The following is a 19,785-nucleotide window of genomic DNA, read 5'->3' as shown; positions in this document are numbered from 1 at the left end:
GGTAGCTTGCCGAGCTCTCCGAGAGGGGCGGAGAATCGAACTCGGGTTGGCCGCGTGAAAGGCGAAAGCCCAACTGCTGTGCTATCACTCCAGCCCATAGAATTAGGCACTAATAAAGACTTGTTGTGCAGACTGGTACTGTGTGCAATGCATCCTTTGGACAAATATATATATATATATATATATATATATATATAATTATTTGGGATACTAGCATAGAATGCAATACCAGCCTGACAAGTCTTCTAACAAATGTATATCATTTTTCTGTCTTAGGGATACAGATAGTAAAATTTGAGAAAAGGACAAACATCTGTGTCTTCTAAGGACAGAAAAATGTGCTTCTGAAATGATAAGTAAATTGCATTTAATTTCAAAACATCATTATAATATCTACCAAACTTGGAAGAAATTTAACAGGTATTTACCTTTTATGCATGAACATGGCAGGCATTGCAAGGGATACGAGATGAGTTAAAGAGGCCCAAGAGATGACACTCGGGGTAGGGTGCTTGCCTTGCTCTCGGCAGACCCAGGTTCAATTCCCAGCACCCATATGGCCCCCTGAGCATATAATCCAATAAAAACAGCAACAAAACTACTTTAATAATAACAATATCAACAACAAAAACAGAAGATGAGTTAAAGTCCTTTTTAAAAGCTCTAGATCTAGTAACAGGATAATCCATACAATCAAATAAACAATTATCTATTTAAATAACAAATAACCTATATTTCCAGAGTCTATGGAAATTAACTGAGCTATAGATATAAGGTGAAATTCACGTAATTTAAGGTTCTAGTTTCAAAATATTGTTTCTGAAAAAGTCACTTATTGTGAGAAGACTCTTTGTTCCCTTAACCTCGTAAGATAGAAGCATGAAGGCAAAAAACGGAGATCTGGGAAAGTAGAGAGAGAAAAACAAAATTAAACTCAGATTTTTATTTAAATCCATAGTTTCTTCAAAAACCACTTGCAAGACTGAAGAACTAAAATTAAAATCAGTAAGAGCATTTTTGCTTCGTTTGGCTCAGCAGCTACACCTGAAGCGGTGCTCAGGGGGTGTTTCTGGTGGTACTCAGAGGACCATGAGGTGCCAGGGACTGAACCCGGGCCTCCAGCACCCAAAGCATGTGCTCCAGCCCTCCGAGTTATCTCCCCGGCTCCTAAAATCACTAGGAGCAACTTTTTTTGTTGTTTCTGAACGACACTGGTGGTGCTTAGAGCTTACTCCTGACTCTGTGCTCGGGGATCACTCCAGGTTGATGGAGCTCAGGGGACCAGATGTGGTGCCTGGCGGCAGGGCCAACACCCTGCTCCCTGCACTATCACTCTGGCCCAGTCATGAAGGACTTTTAAGTCTAAACGAAACATATTACAAATTATTTGAAGGTCACAATGCTTTTTCTGAAGAGCAGGCAGAAGGATCCAAGTCTTTGTTAGTAAGAAGCTGCTCTGCAGCACAGGAGACAGACTATCCTAGAATGGAAGGCTGGAAGGGTGAGAGCTGTAAAGAGAAAAGGTGCAAAGAGCCCTGCATTTGGACAGGCCACTTCCTCCCCGAGTTCCATACAAGGAGCTGGCGGTAGCAGGTGCCTGGTGCCACACTGCCTGGAAGTAAGTTCTGAGTAGGCTGAGTTACACTACACATGTTCAACGGGACAGTCTTCTGCTGAAATAAATCATGGGCCCCTGGTAAGTTAGGCAGCCAGGGTTATAACTCACTCATAAGATCTCTCCCAAACAGACTTCATTTGACACTCCCACGCCCAGGTGTAAAAAGAGTAAGGGGGTTACAAGAACTGCACTGCCAGTCCACACACCTGAGCCTCAACCCCTCTCCGATTCAACGCTGTTGCACCACAGCCCAGCTTTCCTCTCTTATTCTTCCCCAACTCACCATTATTTTTCTTTTTTTTTTATTTTAAATTGAATCACCATCAGATACAGTTACTATGTTGCTCATGATTGGGTTTAAGTCATACAATGTTCCAACACCCTTTCCTTTACCAGTGTACATTTCCCACCACCAGTGTCTCCGGTTTCCCTCCCACCACTGCCCTCCCCCCCACACACACATACACACACACATTAAACTAAGAAGCTTCTGTACCTCAAAGGAAATGGTGACCAAGATACAAAGACAGCCCATGGAAGGAGAAAAATTATTTGCCCGGTACCCATCTGATAAAAGGTTAATACCAAAGATATATAAGGCACTGGAAGAACTTTACAAGAAAAAAATCCATCCCCATCAAAAAATGAAGAAATGAACAGAAACTTCCTCAGAGGAAATACAAATGGCCAAAAGGCACATGAAAAAAATGCTCGACATTGCTAAGCACCAGGAAGATGCAAATTAAAACAACAATGAGATATCATCTCATACCATCTCACACACATCATAAAGAACAAGAACAACCAGTGCTGGAGAGGATGTGGACAGAAAAGGACTCTCATTCATTGTTGGCAGGAATGCCGACTGGTCCAGCCTTTTTGGAAAATAATGTGGGCATTCCTCAAAAAAACTAAAAATTAAGTTCCCATACAACCCATCCATATGACTCCTGGGAATATACCCTAGGGGTCCAAAAACAATGCAGAAGAACCAGCTGCATCAGAATCACATGTTTATTTAGCACTGACTATATTCTTGTACTAAGTGCCTTGATGTGTATTTTTTCTAAATGCCATTAACAACTTTGTGAAGTAGACGTTATCATGCCCTCTTACTAGTAGAATTTAGTCTATTTACAAAGTTGTACGATCATCGCCACCAATTCCAGAATCTTTCATTCTCCAAGTAAGAGCCAATCATTCCTCATTTCTCGGCTTTCTCTCCTCATCCCATGGTAATCATATGTATTTCTATCTTTGTGAACCTGCCTATTCCGAACATCCTTACATAGGTGGAATCATTCTATATATATATGGGCACTCAGGAAACTAAAACAGAGGCCAAGAAGATAGCTCAAAGAGTTGAAACACATTTGGTTTGGTTTTGCATACAGGAGCCCCAGAGTCAATCCTTGGTACCATATGATCTCCCAAGCACTGAGCACTGCCAGGTGTGGCCCAAATATTAAAACATGATTTTTTTGTTTGTTTTTTTGGTTTTTTTTTTTTTTTTTTTTTGCCATTTTGGGTCAACTTGGCGATGCACAGGGGTCATTCCTGGCTCTGTACTCTGGAATCACTCCTGGCGATGCTTGAGATGACATATGGGATGCTGACCCGAACCCGGGTCAGCCGCGTGCAAGGCAAACACCCTCCCCATTGTGCTATAGTTCCAGCCCCTTTAACATGATTGTGGAAGAAAGCAAAGAGGAAGGGAACAAGGGAAGAAGGGAGGGAGGACGGAAGGAAGGGGGGAAGGGAGAGAGGGAGGAAGAAAGGGACAAGGCAAGGGAGAAAGGAAGGGAGGGAGGGAAGGAGGAAAGGAGGGAGGGAGAGAGGGAGGGAAGAGGAGGAAGGAAGGAAGGAAGGAAGGAAGTCGTAAACATGCTAAATTAGTTGCTCCAAATCACAGTTACCAAGAGGCTGAACTAAAACAGGAACCCAGATCTGATTTAAATTCTTGCACCTGCTTTTGACCACGGTGTGTGGTTTCCACACAAAAAGAAAACTGAGAAAGTTTTAGATATATCTAAAGTTTTATTGAGCTAAAATAAGCCATAAATAAAACCCCAGGGACCACCAGGAGGTCTCTGCTGAGCTGAGCTGAACTGCACACAGCACTCACCACGACGCACCACCAGCCAGCAGCCTCTGGTCTGCGCTCCACGGTCCAGTCCCAGCTTGCCTTGGCCCAGAGAGACTCCCAACCCTGTCTCCCTTCCCCAAAGCTTACTCTGTCACTTAAATGTGATTATCCATACAAATTTCAGTCCAAACAGTCCCCGCAAAAAAGTCCATCTTAAGTAAGTGCACTAATTCTTTTGAATCCTTCTTAATTCAGTTTAGCTCCAGCCATCAGCGTGTACTAAGGAGTGACAGAGAGGATGAGAGCTGGAGTCAGGGGCTGTGAGCAACAGCTACACAGTCTGGGGATGGAGAGGGAGCACAGGGGGACGGCACCTGCCGGCATACGGCCAACCCCAGTTCAATCCCCGGCATCAAATATAATAAGCTTCACTGAGCATCACTGGGTATGGTCAGAAAAAAAAAAAAAACCCTAAGAAGTATAATTCATATGATTCCCATAATCCAGACATATTTAAGCTTTCTGCATGGCATGTGTACATAGTGAAGGTTTTTAATCTTTCTAGACCAGGTTCTAATCTTCCTAGTTCGTTCAGTGAACTTAATAGGTGACCTGCAATGCTGTCAATCATCTGCTTCTTCCCTAGGAGAAGAAGCAGATGATTGACAGACTGAAAGAGTGAAAGGAGAAAGAGTGATGTCAATGAACCAAAGGTCAAGGTCAACCCTTTATTTTACTTTTATCTCCATACCAGGTAGCCAAATCATTTGGGGGTGAGGGAGGATGCCAGGGACCAAACTCAGGGCTTCACATATAAGTATGTATAACCACTGACTCACATTACACGGCACCTTATCCTCTTTCTAAACACATTTTTTTTTTTTGGTGTATTAACTCCCAACCCTGAGCAGTACTATTATTATAATCCCCACTTCCAGAAAACTCTGGCTCAGGGTAGGTGTATTTTGGAAGGGCTCAGTAAGAGAAAGAATCAGCCCTGCAGGATGTAGAGCAGACCGGAGCTGTGGATGACAGCTGGTATGCAGCTGGTGTACGAGCAGAGCCTGGCTTCGTCAACCCAAGTAGGGCCCCACCTGGGACCACCGAACTCAATGGGGGTATCACAGAAAACCTGGCAAGAGCAAAAGGTTTCTGAATGCACAGCACCCAAAAATTAATTCAAAATCAACCAAGTAATGAATCGGATGTGTTTTTGGCAGTACTGGCTGATGCGACATTACACAGAAGACGACTGCAAACTGTAACAATGTAAGCAGCCCTGAAAGAGACCGTTCTACCTAGAGGAGAGGTTTCCAAACGTATCTGGCCTTAGGAACCAATTTTCATTCGGGGCCAGAGAGGCAGTACAGCAGGTAGGGCACTTGCCTTGCCTGTATTCCACCCAGGTTCAGACCCAACACCCCATTTGGTAGCCCGAGCCCACCAGGAATGATCCCCAAGCATAGCCAGTGTAGTCAAAAAACAAAAATTCACTCAGTGAACCCTTGAAAACTGTACTTTCTTTCAATAAGCAAACAGAAAGCGACCCCCAACTGCACCCAAAGCTACTCTGCACACCCCGATAGGTCCAGCATGGTGGGAGAGGGGGAAGGCATGAGCAGGGGAAGGGAGGGGGAGCGCATCAGGCAACGCTCAGGGCTTTGTCCTGGCTCTATGCTTCGGGATCACCCCTGTCCCGGCTGGGTGGCCTTACACAGGGCTGGGGACGGAATCTAAGCTGTGTGCAAAGCGAACAGGAAGCGCCGGTCAAGACAGACACATATGGGTCATTCCAATTTCTTTTTTTTCTGAAGTCAGACCGTTTTATTTACAGGAATATAAGGAGAGTCGGAAGGCACACATAGCAGATTATAATGAGGGCAACAGAGAATCCAACTCATTCCAATTTCTTAAAAGTGAGAAGCATATAACACATTTCAAGAGCTCTGCTGGATCATAAGCAAGGAAAAATTCTTTTTCCCTCGGCTCCTCTGTAGAACTGCATTTTGCCTTTCTTATTGATTTGGGGGGGGGCTCCTGAGCTGTGCTCAGTGACTGCTGCTCTCCCCACCCCCCGCCCCGCTGATGACGGAATACTGGGATACTGGGGATGGGGCCGGGCGCTGCTTGGGCCCTGCAGTTCTGCGGATCACTGGAGGGGAAATGTTGCTTGGGAAGTTTCTCACACTGCAGGTGACAATGCTGTAGAGCCACATGTGCCCAAGGCGGCACTGGGACGGAAGCCACACAGGTGCCCTACCCCTCTACTATCTTCCCCCCCACCCCGCCTTCCATCAGGGGTGCAGTCTTTCATTGTTTCTGAACCCTCTGAAAAATGAAAATCAACAGACCGCCCTATGTTTAAGGGAAGAGGCCAGCAATCTGGGCGGCAGAAAGGAGACTGAACCAAGAATGTTCACTTTTCTTTCCGCAGGCCAAGCTACTGTCACTTTAAAGTTTTATTCCACTCCTCAATTTCAGTTTTTTTGGCTTAAGGTCACACACAGGGCCACATGCACTGCCAGGACTTGAATCTCCCTCTCTCTCTCTCTCCTCTGCCCCGCTTCTCTCTTTCTGTCTCCCGCCCTCTCCCTCTCCCCCTACCTCCCTCCATTCACTTTTTTTTTTTCTTTTTGGGTCACACCCGGCGATGCACAGTGGTTACTCCTGGCTCTGCACTCAGGAATTACTCCAGTCGGTGCTCAGGGGACCATATGGGATGCTGGGATTCGAACCTGGGTTGGCCGCGTGCAAGGCAAACGCCCTACCCGCTGTGCTATCGCTCCAGCCCCAACCTCCATTCACTTTTAACTTCCAAAACAACTTACACATCTTATATCCACGGGCCAACACTGGTGAATACAAATCAATATTAAGAAGAAAGCATTGTGCTGAAAGAGCAGCGGGAGGGGAAATTGGGACACTGGTGGTGGTGGGAAATAGCACTGGTGGAGGCATGAGTACTGGAACACAGTATAATTGGAACCCACCACCCAACCATGCCCAGCTCTGTAACTGTGGGAGGGGGAGGAGGAGAGAGGGAGGAAAAGAGGGCAGGGGAGGGGGGAAGCAAGAGGGGAGGGGGGAAAGGAGAAGGAGGTGGCATTATTTCAGGGTTCTTTCCATCTCTCCTATAACAGAAAGTGAACAGGTATTTAGAATCCCTAATCATTGTTCAGAAACTTTGCCCAAAAACTATGCCCAACCAAGTACACAGTCCAAAAACATGGTTTAAACAAGATTTGTTAGGTGAAGAACTGGTGTTCTGGGGCTGGAGAGAGAGTACAGGTGGGTACTTGACTCACAGCAGCCAAGTCAACTCAATCCCCAGCACCCCATATAGTCCCCCAAGCCCCACCAGGAGTCATCCCTGAGCAGAGAACCAGGAATAAGTCCTGAGCACTGCTGGGTGTAGCCCAAAAGTTTTTTTCAAAAAAAAAAGAAAAATTGACGGTTCTTTCTCTTAATACTCCAAGTTCCTGTTAGTCAGAAACCAATATTCATTAGGTTGGCAGAGGCTCTGAATGAACTTGACCTTGCAAAGGTAGTCTTTGACAGGAGTGAATGAAAGTTGTCTTTTAAGGAGCAGTTTCTACTTTCTAAACCCTAGAGCCAAAGATGAACTCAGTGGCAGAAAGCATACTCCCCATCCGGATACACAGAAGGCCCCAAGCACCAAAAGAACCCAGGCAGACACAGGATAGGTGGAAGACTGGAGGGGTATGTATGAAAGGACTACCTGAGGCAGGCCAGAGTACAGTGGCCAGGACGCTTGTAGGTGGCCAACCTGGGTTCAACTCCCCCTCCGTCCTAATCCAAGCACTACCAAAAGTGACTCCTGAGTGCAGAGAGGGGAGTGAGCCGAGTATCACCAGGTGTGACCCAAAATCCAAAAATAATAGTAACAATAAAATAACTACATAATCAGTTGGGAAATCACCCCAAAATATGCACAGTAAAGGGCAAGAAATATAACTCGAGGTAAAACATACACTTCACAGACATGACAGTACTGATAAATGCATGTGTACACACAAACACACACATATACACAAATGACCTCATTTTCCCTGATGCTCATTTCACTTCCAAAGAAGAAATTTCACAGAACACAAACTGCCCCAAGCCCCATCACCTACAGTCTCTGCACTCCCCAGCCCTCTTTATTTTGGACAGGCTGAGGGGGAAGAGAGTTAAAATACACAGATTAGTTTTAGGTACAGTCAACCAGAAAGGTCAAAGAGGCAAAAGACAAAGGTGCGCTTGTACTTAAGCTGGCTTTTAAAGAATAAAAACAAGGTGTCTTGAAAACTTCCACCTCTCAAAGCGAATCTACTTCGACTATCCTCCTGTGTCAATTCCAAAATAAACTGCTGTTTTAAAGTAATGGCAATAGAGGGCTTTTTTAGACATTTGATAAATGCCTAAAGGAGAGAGAGGCAGAGTGAAAGCACACATTCTAGGGACCCTCTCTGAAAATTCCAGCCTCTTCACAAGTTGTTTTCCAAGAACCTCAAGACACCCATTCCCTCTCATAGGTTCATTTTCAAAAGAGCAAATCTCTGGACAGATGTCAAAACCACAACTTCAGTCAAGCCAGTCATCCCTGTCCTCCGGCCTGTCCCATGAGCTAAAGACAAAACGTTTTTATTTACATCCAGCTCAACTAAATGGAGCTGCTATCACTTGGGCCTGTGTCAGAATCCTGCTATATTTTGATCATCACTCTGGCACCGCAGACAAACTTAGGATATTAAACTTTGACAACGTAAGACCAGACAAACAAACTCAGAGAGTTCGGCCAGGGATGTGGGGTCAGGGATGCAAGTGTAAGGTTCAGAGTTCAGTCCCCAGCACCTCCAAAACAAAAGATAAATACCACTCACTCTCTCTCTCTCTCTCTCTCTCTCTCTCACACACACACACACACACACATCAAGTCCATTGCGTTCTAAATCTACTTGAAATTCACTATCAGCTTCTAAATCTTGGTTTCTTAAAGTCTGATCGCTTACCACTTCTCTCTCTCTCTCTCTCTCTCATCCATTTGGTTCTAAATCTAGTTGAAATTCACTATCAGCTTCTAAATCTCGGTTTCTTAAAGTGTGTTTGCTTCTCATTTACATCACACACGTCAAGTCCATTCAGCTCTAAATCTAGTTGAAATCCACTATCAGCTTCTCAATCTCGGTTTCTTAAAAGTCTGTTCCCTTACCACTTACTCTCTCTCCCTCTCTCGTGCATTTGGTTGTTAAATCTAGTTGGAACTCACTATCAACTTCTATATCTCGGTTTCTTAAAGTGTGTTTGCTTACCATTTACATCACACACACACACACACACACACACACCGCAAACCCTTCTGTTTAGATTTTTAACGTCCACCCATTAGATTTTTTCTTTTAAAAAAAAAAAAACCTGAAAGTTCCAGCCTGCGGCCTTTAACTTTCCATCTGTCTCAAACACACGGCTAAGTGTGAGAATCACTAAGTGCAACGCCGCGACTCGAGAGCTCGGAAGAAGAGGTCCTGCCGCACCCCGCCGGCGCCGCAGCCGGGGAGCCCTCGGGCTCAGCCCCACCGCCGCTACCAAGGATTCAAAATTTTTAAAAAAAAAAAAAAAAGCAACAGAAAAATTCGGCAAAGGGCGGAACCCCTGCCAAATCTGGGCTGCTCTGGGCACCCCAGCGCGGCGCGGCAGGCAGCAGGTCGGGAGCTCGGCGGGCCGCAGGCGCAAGGGAGCCTTCCCCGCCCCGCATCTCCAGCCCAGCCGCCAGCCCCGCGCCCCGCAAACGGTCCCGCTCCGAAACCATCGCGGCCCCTGGGGGGGTCCCCACCGCCAGCGCACCCCCCACCCCCACCTGCCTCTTCCAGAGGACCACCCGCGCGGGCATCCCGGCGGGGCTGAGAGCCTCCCCGGCCCCCCCCTCCCGCACCCCCGCACCCCGGCCCGGCTGCGCGCCCCTCCCGCCGCCCCGCGCCGCTTACCCGCCGGCAGCCCGTGCTCCGCGACGTCGCCGGCCGCGCCGCGCTCGGGCCCGCCGCCGCCCGCGGGGGAGGAGGGCCGGCTGCGGCCCGGGGCGCAGTGCATGTCGCGGAAGAACTTCTGCGTCTCGCGCAGGTTCTGTCGCAGCCGGCCCAGGTAGCGGCGGTAGCGGCCGAAGCCGCGGCACAGCTCGCGGACCATCCCGCCGCCGCCGCCGCCGCCGGGCCCCGACCCGGGCTCGCCGCCCCACGGGCCGACCCCGTCGCCTTCCATCGCCGCGCTCGGGCCCGCCGCGGCGCGTCCACCTCGCCAGCAGCGCCCACGGCACGAGGAATCCGCCTCCCGGCGCCCCCGCCGGCGCCTGCGGGCTCCCGGCCTCCCCTCCCGGCCCTGCAAAACAAACCCCGCCGCCCGGCCCCGCCGCCGGAACCCTCGGCCCCGGGCCGCGGAGCGCGGGAAGGCTTTCGGCGGCGCGCAGCTGCCCGCAAGGGTGCCTGGGACTTGTAGTCAGCTCCGGGTGGCTGGGCGCCAAAGCCTCAATCTGTGGTTGGGGCTTGCTTATTTAATTTTTAATTTCTAAGTTTTTATTTTTATAAAGTTGTTCACAATAACTTGTTATAGTCAATATTCCAACACCAAGCCCACCACTATTCCACCTCCCTACCACCCTATTTCCAGTTTTTCCACCCCACACCCAAAGCCGCCTACTGTGCCGATTGGGACTTTTAAAAACTCTTTTTCTGTACCTGAGCTTGAACACTCTTCATTTAAAACCTTTTGTTTGTTTTGTTTGTTTTGTTTTGTTTTTTCCTAGCGGGAATAGCAACTGATGATGTCACCATGAAAAAGAAGATGGAGAGTTCTCAATCAAGTGAGAATGCAAATACCCTATGAACCCAGAGGTTCTATTTCTGGGTATTTTTGTCTGAGAACTTAAAGAAAAATATTAATTTAAAAAGAAAGTAATAAATAAACAAACATGATAATCTCTCACTATATTGCAAATCACAGCAGGTAGGGCGTTTGCCTTGCACACAGCCGACCCATGTTCGATTCCTCCACCCCTCTCGGAGAGCCTGGCAAGCTACCGAGACTATCCCGCCCACAAGGCAGAGCCTGGCAAGCTACCCGTGTTGTATTCCTTATGCCAAAAACAGTAACAACAAGTCTCACAATGGAGATGTTACTGGTGCCTGCTTGAGCAAATCGATGAGCAATGGGATGACAGTTACAGCTACAGTGAATACTCAAAATGGGGGGCTCTGTGTGTGTGTGTGTGTGGAGAGAGAGAGAGAGAGAGAGAGAGAGAGAGAGAGAGAGAGAGAGAGAGAGAGAGAGAAATGCCTGGGGGTGGGAGACAGGATATTGGTGATGGGAAATGTACACTGGAGTGAATGGTTGTTGTAACATTGTATGACTGAAACCCCATCATGAACAGCTTTGTAACTGTGTATCTCATGGTGATTTAATTTTTTTTAAATGGTGTATTCCATGGCTCTGGGGAGATAGCCCAGAAGGCTTGAGTATACACCTGGTCTGCTGGCATCCTGAAGTTTGGTCCAGGACATTACTTTCTCCCTCATCCCTACCAGCTCAGCTTTGTGGAGCCCCTGGAGCCCACCTCCCCCTCCAACACAAACCCAACCATCAATGCCCCAAAGTGAGGCTTGGGGCCCTCTGTACTGTTGTATATCACTGGCTCAGGACCTGCTGGTCCTCATAGCCTGGCCTCCTCTCTGGAGTCCAGCTACCCACCTAAAAAGATAAACATCTTTATGATAAATTGCAAAGTTATTTTAACATTCCAAATTTATACACAACTTCTTGTAACCAATGGATGAATGCATGAAGGTGTGATCTGTGTGGATACAATGTTAATCAGCTTTAAAAAAAAAACATATCTTGTTTATGGGACAACATGAATAGACCTAGCAGGTATTAATTGAAGAAAAGAAAAATACTGTGTGGTTTTGTTCAGGTGTGGATGTGAAGTAAATAAATGAAATAAAGCAATATCTATATGAACTTATATAAAACAAAACTGTAAGAACAAAATGGTGTGGAGAAGGGGGATGGAGATGATAAAACTACTAAAGAGGGTCAATTATATGGCAAAGGGTGGAAACTAGTTTTGGTAATGATAATGTATAGACAGAGGTCTCAATATTACGCAGAAACTCTGAAATGTATATTAAAAAACAGTGTCTTAAAAATTAAAAATAAATAGAAATGTATTCCTTCTCCTTACCCATATCCTTGAGGAGAGATCGAAATTACAGAAGTTAACAAAAATAGGTGCCTGATGAAAATAAAAGCCAAAGATTTTATTTCATTTTTTAATTGCTTTATCTCTTTTTTTATTTTTTATTTTATTGAATCACCATGAGATAGTTACAAGCTTTTATGTTTGGGTTACATTCTCACAATGACCAAACACCCATCCCTTCACCAGTGCACATTCCCCATCACTGATATCCCGGGTAAACCCCCCCTTTCCCACCCTCGCCCTGCCTCTAAGGCAGACAATATTCCCCATACTCTCTCTCTACTTTTGGGCATTATGGCTTGCAACACAGACACTGAGAGGTCATCATGTTTGTTCCATTATCTACTTTTAAGCCAAAGATTTTAATAGCAAAGAAAAGGAAGAAAACAAGACAGAGGCCAGTAATATCTCCATGGTTACCCTAAATGACTCTCACTTTGGGGAAACAATAGATACTAGGGAACCAGCTGCAAATATCCTGCACGTAGAGAAATCCCCCCCCTTTTTTTTTGTCTCCCTCTTCGGACTTTTCTTTCTCCAGGTGTGGAAAAGGAGGGTATGAGGGGTCATTAAAGAGCTCTGAACTGAAGTTCAGTTGGTTTCTTGCAGTACGGAGATTCAACTGGGTAAGGGGAGGTTGGAGTTTGTAACCTTCTGGTTATCTTAACTTGGCTTCTGCTAATATGAAAGGTGTTTGTCGACCCAGACTCTCACAGTGCCCTGAAAACAGCTACAAGGGAGTGAGAACTTGACAACCAGGACTGTTCCACCTCCTGTTTTCTCAAAGCCCTGCTTTTCTAGGCGCCGAGCCATTCCGTTTTCTTGCTACATACGATCTATCATTCACTCCGGCTGTTCCTCTTCTCAGTTCCCTACTTGAATTTAAGATGAGCCGGGGATGAGTCTCGCCTTGGGACTTATGACATAAAGGCGTAGACCAGTTTATTTTTAAGCCCTCTCAGCTTTAAAATTTCATGATGATTCTTGCTTCAAAATATTTGTTTAACCGGGAGTAGCCTCAGGGGGGACGGAGAGTGGACACAGCGCCCTCCCTCCCAAACGCACCCCTACAAAAATGAAAAAGAAACCAAAATGTTTGTTTTAGCTTCCCAATATGTCAGGCCAGGTATGTAGCTCAGCAGCAGAACACCTGCCTTGCATGGATGAGGCTCTGGGTTCCATCCCCAGTGCTGCAAAAATAAATTCAACCTCAACTAGAGAGCAAGTACTCTTAACCAAGGGTTGCTGTGAAAATCACATTTTGTCAATGTAAAGTGTCCCTAAATGTAAAAGTAAATCTTTACCTTCCCAGGAGCTCTTAATTTTTTTTTTTAATTTTTGGGTCACATCCAGTGATGCATAGGGGTTACTCCTGGCTTTGCACTCAGGAATTTCTCCTGGCGGTGCTCAGGGGACCATATGGGATGCTGGGAATTGAAATCAGGTCGGCTGTGTGCAAGGCAAACGCCCTATCCGATGTACTATCACTCCAGCCCCAGGAGCTCTTAACATTTTATAAAAGGGTATCAATAATGCAAAAGAATCTCTACTTGGTACACATCTGTGTAGGCCTGTGGGAAGGGGACCCCAACTTCCTCCTCATGTACTCCCTCCCTTCACTTCACGTTTGCTTCACTGGCAATCCTCATCCTTGCAAGACCCCACTATAGGTAATCCTAAAAGATTTCAGCAAAAGAAAAATTAAAATTACAAATGGAAAGTTTTATGAAAAGATAATTGATGGCGAGAAGAGAAAGCAGAAGAAGAGGAAGCAGAGGAAGAGGAGGAGGAAGAGGAAGAAGCATTGTAATAAAGCAATGTGTGATGAGCTGCTTTCCATACATAATAATTTTTAGTAAAGGAGATCAGATGATAGCTCAAAGGGTTAGCATTCATGTACGGTCTACACAGGGCCCCAGGTTTGATCTCTGACACCCTCTGGTCTCCTGAATATCAGCTGGGTGCAGAGCTCTGAGGGCACCCAGCACCACTGGGAAAACCCCTGGAAAAAAGATTCAGATGTACTTGGCTGGGATTGTCCAAAATGAGGAACAGAATTTGAATAGGTGAGAATAATTAGAGAAAGGTGTTATGTCAGGTAAAAGTCACTAGATTCATAATTTTTTAAAAGTTGCTTTTAAAAACTACCCATTAGGGACCAGAGAGACAACGCAGCAAGCTAAATACCAGATTTTCATGCAGAAGGCCTGAGTTCAGGCCCCGGCTTCACAATGGTTCTGATCACCAAGCCGGAAACTGCCCCTGAGCACTTCCAGGTCAGACCCCAAAACAAAAATAAAGAGGCCAGAGCCATAGTACAGCATTTGTCTTGCACATGGCTGACCCACATTCAATCCCCAGCACCCCATATTGTTAACCCGAGCTCTCTAGGAATAATTTCTGAGCACAGAGTGAGGAGTAACCCCTGAGCATCTCCAGGTGTGACCCAAAACCCTAAAAATAACGAAGAAACAAAAAATACTCAGTGCTAGTAAGAAGAGGAAACTAAGTCTTTCTTTTATTCTCTGATTTTCAGTAAGTTACTTAGTTCCCTTCCCAGCAAGTAAGCACTGTTGCAGATAGACAATATATAAAACACAAATGTTTCTTTTTCTTTTTCTTTTTGGGTCACACCCGGCAATGCACAGGGGTCACTCTTGGCTCATGAACTCAGGAACTACTCCTGGTGGTGCTCGGGGAACCATAAGAGATGCTGGGAACCTAATCTGGGTCGGCCGCGTACAAGGCAAACGCCCTACCCACTGTGCTATTGCTCCAGTCCCTAAAAACACAAATGATAGAATAATATGCTCACTCTACTCTGTCCTTGAAAACTCCACCACACCAGAACATGAAAAACTGTACAGTGTAAATTATATTATGTATATTATCATGGGCTGGAGCGATAGCACAGCGGGTAGGGCATTTGTCTTGCATGCTGCCGACCTGGGTTCGATTCCTCCGCCCCTCTCGGAGAACCAGGCAAGCTACTGAGAGTATTTTGCTCGCATGGCAGAGCCTGACAAACTACCCGTGGCGTATTCCATATGCCAAAAACAGTAACAAGTCTCTCGATGGAGACGTTACTGGTGCCCACTAGAGCAAATCATTGAGCAAAGGGATGACAGTCATACAGTCATACAGTCATACTACCATGAGCTACCACATGGACTGGTCCGCTTCAGAACAAGTCTTCTGCTGATGGACCTTTAGTTTCCTGGCTGTCTTTTGGTCTGACAAATAACTTCAACATTATGAACATGTCTGAATGTCTCATCACCACTTTCAATCTGCTAAGGATTTGTTTCCATTTGCTCGAATCATCTGTTTGTAAGTTATTTATGTGAATGACAGTGAACAATATATGCTCTAGCCAAATATTTTATTTTAAAGACAAATGCATAAATAATGGTTTGAATGGTAATGAGAAGATACAAGTATCAGGAAATATTTATTAAAAGAGCTAAACATTTCATGAAGAAGAATATCCAGATCTACCTTTGTTTCTTTGCAGATCACTACCAGAATGACAGTAAACATGGTTATTTAAAGCATAACATCATGGTACTGAGAGAAGTTAACAGCAAAAATAAGCTGAAAAGCAAATGGACAAGTTTCACGGGTTAAGTTGCTAACTCAGAAACCTGAATCTTAAACCCGAGGTGAGAAAATCTGAGACCCAACCTGATTTATATTGCAGAATCTTCAGAATCTCTAAAGAGTCAGTTATTGTGACACTGGGTTCACCCACTCTACTGTGGAGGTACAGCCTGGTGCAGGATTAAAGGAAGCATTTTCAAGGCTGCTTCGGAGCAATGATACACCTCAGTGTCTATCTGCTCTCCCTTCCTAACTCTCTCCTTCTCTCCAAAAGAAGATGGAAGCATTTGTTCTCCAGAGCATATTGAGTAAGAGACCTCTGTAGAAACAGGGATATTAAATGAATTGATGGATAATAGATGCTGAGATTTCCCAGACTCTCTTTTCATTTCATTCATTTCCTAGATGTGGCAACCAAATGTTTGTACTCCAGAGAGAAAATTTTTTCTCTCTCTCTCTTTTTTTTTTCATTGAATCACTGTGAGAACTGTTACAGGGCTTTCAGGATCAAGTCTCAGTCATACAATGATCAAACACCCATCCCTTCACCAGTGCACATGTTCTACCACCAAGAACCCCAGCATACCCCCCCTCCCACCTCCCCTTGCCTGTGTGGCAGATGGTTTTCACTTTACTCTTTTTTTTTTTTGCTGTGCACCCAGCAATGCACAGGGGTTACTCCTGGCTCTACACTCAGAATTACTCCTGGCGGTGCTGGGGGACCATGTGGGATGCTGGCAAATGCCCTACCTGCTGTGCTATCACTCCAGCCCCTCCAGAGAGAAAATTTATAGTGTATTCACTGAATCTGACCAGTTCAAGAAGAAAGACCCAAAGATGGCAAGTTTAGATAAGAAATTTGGGTGAGGGGACTTAGAGGGAGAGGGTGTTGGGGCCACATCGGGTGGTGCTTAGGGCTTACTCTCAGCTCTGCTCAGAGATCACTGCTGACAGTGCTCAGGGGACTCATGTGCAGTGCTGGGGACCAAACCAGGTCTGCCTTGCGCAAGGCAAGTACCTTGTCCCCTGTCCTATTTCTTTGGCCCCGAGATCAGAGATTTTGTCTGGCTTATTTACCGAAGTATCTCCAGAATCTAGAAAACTATCATTAGAAGTTATTTGCTGAATGAACGAATATTCGCTGTGGATATTTATAACATTGGGGCCAGAGTGATAATATAGCAGATAGGGTGTTTGCCTGGCATGTGGCCAACCTGGGTTTGATCTTGGGTACCATATATGTGTTCTCCCCCTCCCCACCCCAACTCCTGCCAGAAATGTTCCCTGAGTGCAGAGCCAGGAGTAAGTCCTGAGCAACTCTGGGAGTGGCCCTCCTCCAAAATAACCAAAAAAATAAAACCAAGAACTGGAGAGATAATGCAGCAAGTAAGATACTTGCCTTACATACAGCCCGGGTTTGATCCTTGGCACCCCACCCCATATGGTCCTCCAAGCACCATCAGGAGTGATCCTTGAGTGCAGAACCAGGAGTAAGCCCCGTGCAGACCAGATGCAGCCCAAGAAATACTTTTTTTAAAAATAGGCGTTTATAATATTCAGAAAAGCACAAAGGAGATAAGAATATTCATTGTTCTATTATAAGAAAAAAATGACCAGCAGGTCTTATTTTTAATTAACATTGGAAGAAAGAGGAATGGATGATAAATACATTAGTTTTTCTATGACAAGTCCCTCATAGTTAGGATTATTTTCGACAAGTTCTGATGCCATGATTCTCATGTTCATGTAGGTGGACTCAGGTGCTTTTTGTGGAACACCAAAAGATATTAACATTTAATTATCCTGCCATGTGAATTAGGGACAGGTTTACTAAAAGAAAGTATGACTAGTGTCTATTATGCAATACAAAGGCATAATTGCAAATTAAACAGATTTTAGAACTATAGAATTAGAGTTGGGGTTGTGGTTCAAGTGGTAGAACACGTGTTTTCCATGCGTGCAGCCCAGAGTTTGGTACTAGGCACCACGCAGTTCCCAAACACGACTGAGGGTGGGCCTGGTGGCTCTCCAGCACTGCAAGGACCACCCATGTGCATGGTGTGACCCCCACCCCCTCCCCAGTCACTTTCACTGCCATCCCGTTGCTCATCGATTTGCTCGAGCGGGCACCAGTAACGTCTCCATTGTGAGATTTGTTGTTACTGTTTTTGGCATATCAAATACGCCACAGGTAGCTTTCCGGGCTCTGCCATGCGGGCGAGATACTCTCCGTAGCTTGCCGGGCTCTCTGAGAGGGGCGGAGGAATCGAACCAGGGTTGACTGCGTGCAAGACGAACGCCCTACCGTTGTGTTATCGCTCCAGCCCCAGTAATAAAAACAAAAGGACCAGAGAGACAGCTCAAGTGGCAGAGCACTTGCTGATCAAGTTAACCCTAGGATCACTGAAACCTCACTGGATAAAGCCCTGGTGGCCCTAATCACCATTAGGGTGGCTCTGCTGGGTCAAACATTGAATCATCAGGCCTGCGGTGCTGGACTGAACATCAGTGGGAGCGGCCCTAGCCATGCACACCCTTCCCCCATCATTATCCCCGGGCATGGACCCAATATAACAATTAAATTAAGGGGGCTGAAGCGATAGCACAGCGAGTAGGGCGTTTGCCTTGCATGTGGCCGACCCGGGTTTGATTCCCAGCATCCCATATGGTCCCCTGAGCACCGCCAGGAGTGATTCCTGAGTGGAGAGCCAGGAATAAACCCTGTGAATCACCGGGTGTGACCCAAAAAGCAAAAAAAAAAAAATTAATTAAAATGCAGGGTGGGCGGCTGAGAAGATAGTACTGGAGTTAAGGCACTTACCTTGCATATGTTGATCTGGGTTCCATCCCCAGCCCCATATATGGCCCCTCTATCCCCATCAGGAGTAAGCCTCTAAGCACAGCTGAGTGAGGCCTTAAAACAAAAGCAAAACCAAATGAAAAACATAAGGGTCTGGATGTAGGGGTAGTTCAAGGATACAGGAGGCCTCTCTGCATACAGGAAGTCTGGATTTGACCCACAAAGCTGCATGGTTTCCCCAGCACCACCAGGAGGAAGGCCCAGGCACTGAGCTAGGAGTTGCCCCAAACACCTGCAAGTGTGGCCCTTGGCCTCACCAGGAGTGATCCCTGAGCACAGAGCCAGGAGTAAGCCCTGAGCACTGCCGTAGTGGCTCCAAAACAAGCAAACACCCACAAATTAAACTTTAAAAATGTAACAATTAAATAATGTTTTTGAGTTTTTTATACTGTTTGTCATCTTACAAAGTCCCCAATAAGCAAGTGACATATCGCTGCAAATAAGATGTAAAATTACCAAGTTTTTTGCCCTAATGTTGAATCCCTAGCCCAGTAGACTAAATGGCAAAGGAAGGCCACCTGAGCCCCACTGGAAGCCCTGCACCCCAAAAACAGAAAAAAAAAGTTCTGGATGAAGAAATAGAATTTATCGACTTTATTTTTTTTAGGAATTAAGAGAAAATTGTTATTATCAGTTCATAGCAATTTAGCAGTAGAACATACATTCTTTGGTTTTGTTCTGAGGCCACACTTGACAGTGTTCAGGAGCTTCTCTGACTCTGCTCAGGAAAGGGACTTAGTGTAAAGCCCCTTCGTGGCTCTTAATAGGTTTGAGAATCCCTGTTCTAAACAAACTTGCTGTCTTCTCTGCTTATTCTGTATTTTATTGGGCAGTTCTTAAACTTCAGTGTGGGCATCTTGTTAAAAATGCTCATCTTGGGGCCAGAGCGATAGTATAGTGGGGAGGGCATTTGCCTTGTATGTGGCCAACCTGGGTTCAATTGCTGGCATTCCATATTGTCCCCTGAGCACCACCAGGAATAATTCCTGAGTGCAGAGCCAGGAGTAACCCCTGAGCATTGCCGGGTGTGTGCCAAAAAAAGAAAAAACAAAACAGAACAAAAACAAAAGCAACAATAACAACAACCAAAAAACTCAGCTAGGAATTAAGAAAATAGCTCAATGGACTAGAGTAGCTGCTTACGTGTAGGAGCTCTGGGTTCAATCTGGAACTACTGAGAGTGACCCCCAAAACACTGAGCAAGCAATAAGCCAGCCTCTAGCACCACCGGGTATGCCCCAAATGCAAAACCGAAAACCAGACAAACAACTACTCTGGTTCCATACAGATTGGAATTCCGCATTTAATGATGCTGGTCCATGGACCACACCCAACATAGCATAACTGTATAGAAGCAAACAGGAGTCAGA

At 45.8% G+C, this 19,785-nt stretch overlaps 1 protein-coding gene across 1 annotated transcript in view; it reads right to left on the bottom strand.

The window, feature by feature from the left end:
• The window catches only part of DSTYK (dual serine/threonine and tyrosine protein kinase), a 62,756-nt gene extending 52,656 nt beyond the window's left edge, over positions 1 to 10,100 (bottom strand). The window contains exon 1 of the mRNA XM_055144440.1: positions 9,692 to 10,100. Coding sequence (XP_055000415.1) covers positions 9,692 to 9,962 — 271 coding nt within the window. The 5' untranslated portion in view covers positions 9,963 to 10,100. The remainder of the gene's footprint in view (positions 1 to 9,691) is intronic.
• Positions 10,101 to 19,785: the final 9,685 nt, after the last annotated feature.

Source organism: Sorex araneus, chromosome 7 (assembly GCF_027595985.1).
Source record: "Sorex araneus isolate mSorAra2 chromosome 7, mSorAra2.pri, whole genome shotgun sequence".
NCBI classification, from domain to species: Eukaryota; Metazoa; Chordata; class Mammalia; order Eulipotyphla; family Soricidae; genus Sorex; species Sorex araneus.
The sequence above is the reverse complement of the archived record's forward strand: the minus strand, read 5'-3'. Positions and strand labels throughout refer to the sequence as shown.